The 2,674-nt window shown below is 46.1% G+C and overlaps 1 protein-coding gene across 1 annotated transcript in view; it reads left to right on the top strand.

Moving 5' to 3' along the window:
• Positions 1–2,674, top strand: part of LOC102761858 (SAGA-associated factor 29-like) — a 28,845-nt gene that overhangs the window by 11,793 nt on the left and 14,378 nt on the right. Inside the window, 1 exon segment of the mRNA XM_015560602.1 lies at positions 1,641–1,729. Within this exon segment, the coding sequence (XP_015416088.1) occupies positions 1,655–1,729 (75 nt within the window). The 5' untranslated portion in view covers positions 1,641–1,654.

Raw genomic sequence — 2,674 nt, 5'->3', positions numbered from 1 at the left:
CTGAATAACTGAATCTTATTTGCTGACTTTTGCCCTTTTCACCACGCTTTCATCACTTTCATCTACAGGAGTTTTCGATAAAAACCTGTCCAATGAGATCTGTTTCATCCTCCCTTTCAGAATATTTCTGAAATGAATTAGGCAAGTGTCATTAAATAGCTCCATCGCACACCCAGTTGCAATTTCTTCTGGGTGTTTCTTTTGAATAAAATCTGAAAGTTTCTCCCACATGCCCAACATTTCCTTTATCTCACTTATAGCGATAACCTCCTTCTCCTCCTTCTCCTCCTCCTCCTCCTTCGTGTCATCTGTTTCCTGCAAAACCAATGTGTGCTGCTGTGTCTGTAGCTCCTTTAGCTCCTGCGCTGTCAGTTCCTCGGAGTGCTCCTCGATGAGCTCGTTGATATCACCTTCCTTTATATCCGCGCTCGCTGCCTCACCATGTCTGACAACGGAGTGAATGCCGGTCCTCTTTTTAAAATTTTCGAACCAGCCCTGACTGGCTTTAACCGGCTCACCCGATGCCTCGTCTATTGAAGTGCCTGGGGTCTGCTGCAGCAAATCAGCGTAAATAGCTCGTGCCTTCTCGCAGATTATAGCCTTCGTCACGGTATCTCCTGCGCTGCTTCTCCATTAACCACACCATCAGCAGCTTCTCCATATTTTCATGGATCGATGTCCGCTGTATAGAAATTATTTTAACGCCCTTGGCTGGAGTTGTAGCCTGTATCGACTCCTTCTGCTTCAGTATGGTGCAGGTCGTAGAAGTGCTGCGCTCGTACTGCTTCGCCAAGTCGATTACACGCTCACCTTGGTCATGTTTTTCGATAATTTCTTTAATTCAATGCACATCATCCGCTTCTTCTTCTCAGCACTGTCCTTCGCACTTACTTTCTTCAGATCCATGGTTGAAAAAACGAAGTTTTGCAAAGTAACTGCAAGCACAAATGCGAGCACAACACTGATGCTTCAACTAAGAGCTAACCGCATAAAGTGAACGAGTGAGACACCTGATGCTGGGCTGATGTTGTGGCGTTCACTGTGACGTTCGCTGCGCCAACTAGCGGTGGGGTATCAAGCTGGCTCATAACCCGAATTTCAGCTCGCAACTCAAAGCAAAAAATCGGCCGAGAGACGGCTCATATCTCGAAAAACTCATTAGTCGGGACACTCGTATGTCAAGGCCCCACTGTATGTATGTATGTATCTATCTATATGTGTGTGTATATATATATACACACACACACACACACACACATATACACATACATATATATACACACATATATATGTGTGTGTATACATGTATATACATAATATATATATATTGACTTCACAGAGGAAGGAAGAGGGAGAGATAGAAATAGCACCAATGAGGGAGAAGAAAAGAGAGACAGAAACATCAATGATGAGGGAGAGAGAATCATTGTTTGGCTGCCTCCTGCACACCCCACACTGGGGATCAATCCTGCAACTTGGGCATGTGCCCTTGCCGGGAATTGAACTGTGGTCTCCTGGTTCATAGGTCAATACTCAACCAGTGAGGCACACCAGCCAGGCAATATATCCTTTTTGAGGGAGCAGTAGTTTAACCCATAACAACACTAACAAGGTTCTCTTCTGTTTCCCCTCTGCCCCAGGCGCCATATGTACCATGGCCCTCGTGTCGGCTGATTCCCGAATCGCAGAACTTCTCACCGAGCTCCATCAGCTGATCAAACAAACGCAGGTAACAGGCGACACCCTCCATTCATACAGGGGAACATGGGTTGTGATGCTGAGCTATGGAGCAGCGGCGGGTGGGGTTGTTCAGAGAGATTGGATGGGCAGGACCCAAGATGATGTCATGAAGGTGAGAGGAGGGCAGGACTACCATTCCTGTTGGATTATCCATGATGTGAGATATTAATTCACATGTCTTACAGTTCACCCATTTAAAGTCTATAATTCATTTGTTTTTAGTCTATTCAACGAGCCGTGCAACCATCACCATGATCAACTTCAGAACATTTTACCCCATTTCCAATAGCCCTTACTCCTTTCTCCTTCTACCCTGACCCAGGAAAATAAAGATACTCTTATGAGGCAAGATAGTCCAAGGGTTTAGAGCAGTGGTTCTCAACCTTCCTAATGCCACGACCCTTTAATACAGTTCCTCATGTTGTGGTGACCCCCAATTTCATTGTTACAACTTGAACATAATTAAAGCATAGTGATTAATCACAAAAACAGTATGTAATAATATATGTGTTTTCTGATGGTCTTAGGCGACCCCAAAGGGGGTCGCGACCCACAGGTTGAGAACCACTGGTTTAGATGGTCTCTCTCAGAAGTTGGTCAAAAGCCAAACCTTTTTTGATATGTGCAGGGTTTGAAAACCCAGACTAGCTGAGTTAATGATTTGCTGCATACACCACCGCGCCAGATGCTGGGGTCCAGCCCCACCAGGTCCAGGGGTCCCCAAAGGTGTGGACGGAGTCGGCGAAGAAGGAATGACACAGAGACAGCGTTCAGTTGATCAGCAGCCTAGCCAGGATCTCTAGCCAAGTTCTGGTTAGGATCTCCAGCCAAGTTCTGTGTCCATGTTCTCTTGCTAGGTTCTCAACAGCAAGGATGGACCGGCTCCCGGCACCCTGGCCTTTGGCCTAGCCTCTCCTACAGCAAAACAATCATG

Source organism: Myotis davidii, unplaced genomic scaffold (assembly GCF_000327345.1).
Source record: "Myotis davidii unplaced genomic scaffold, ASM32734v1 scaffold1535, whole genome shotgun sequence".
In the NCBI taxonomy this organism is placed as follows: Eukaryota; Metazoa; Chordata; class Mammalia; order Chiroptera; family Vespertilionidae; genus Myotis; species Myotis davidii.
The sequence above is the reverse complement of the archived record's forward strand: the minus strand, read 5'-3'. Positions and strand labels throughout refer to the sequence as shown.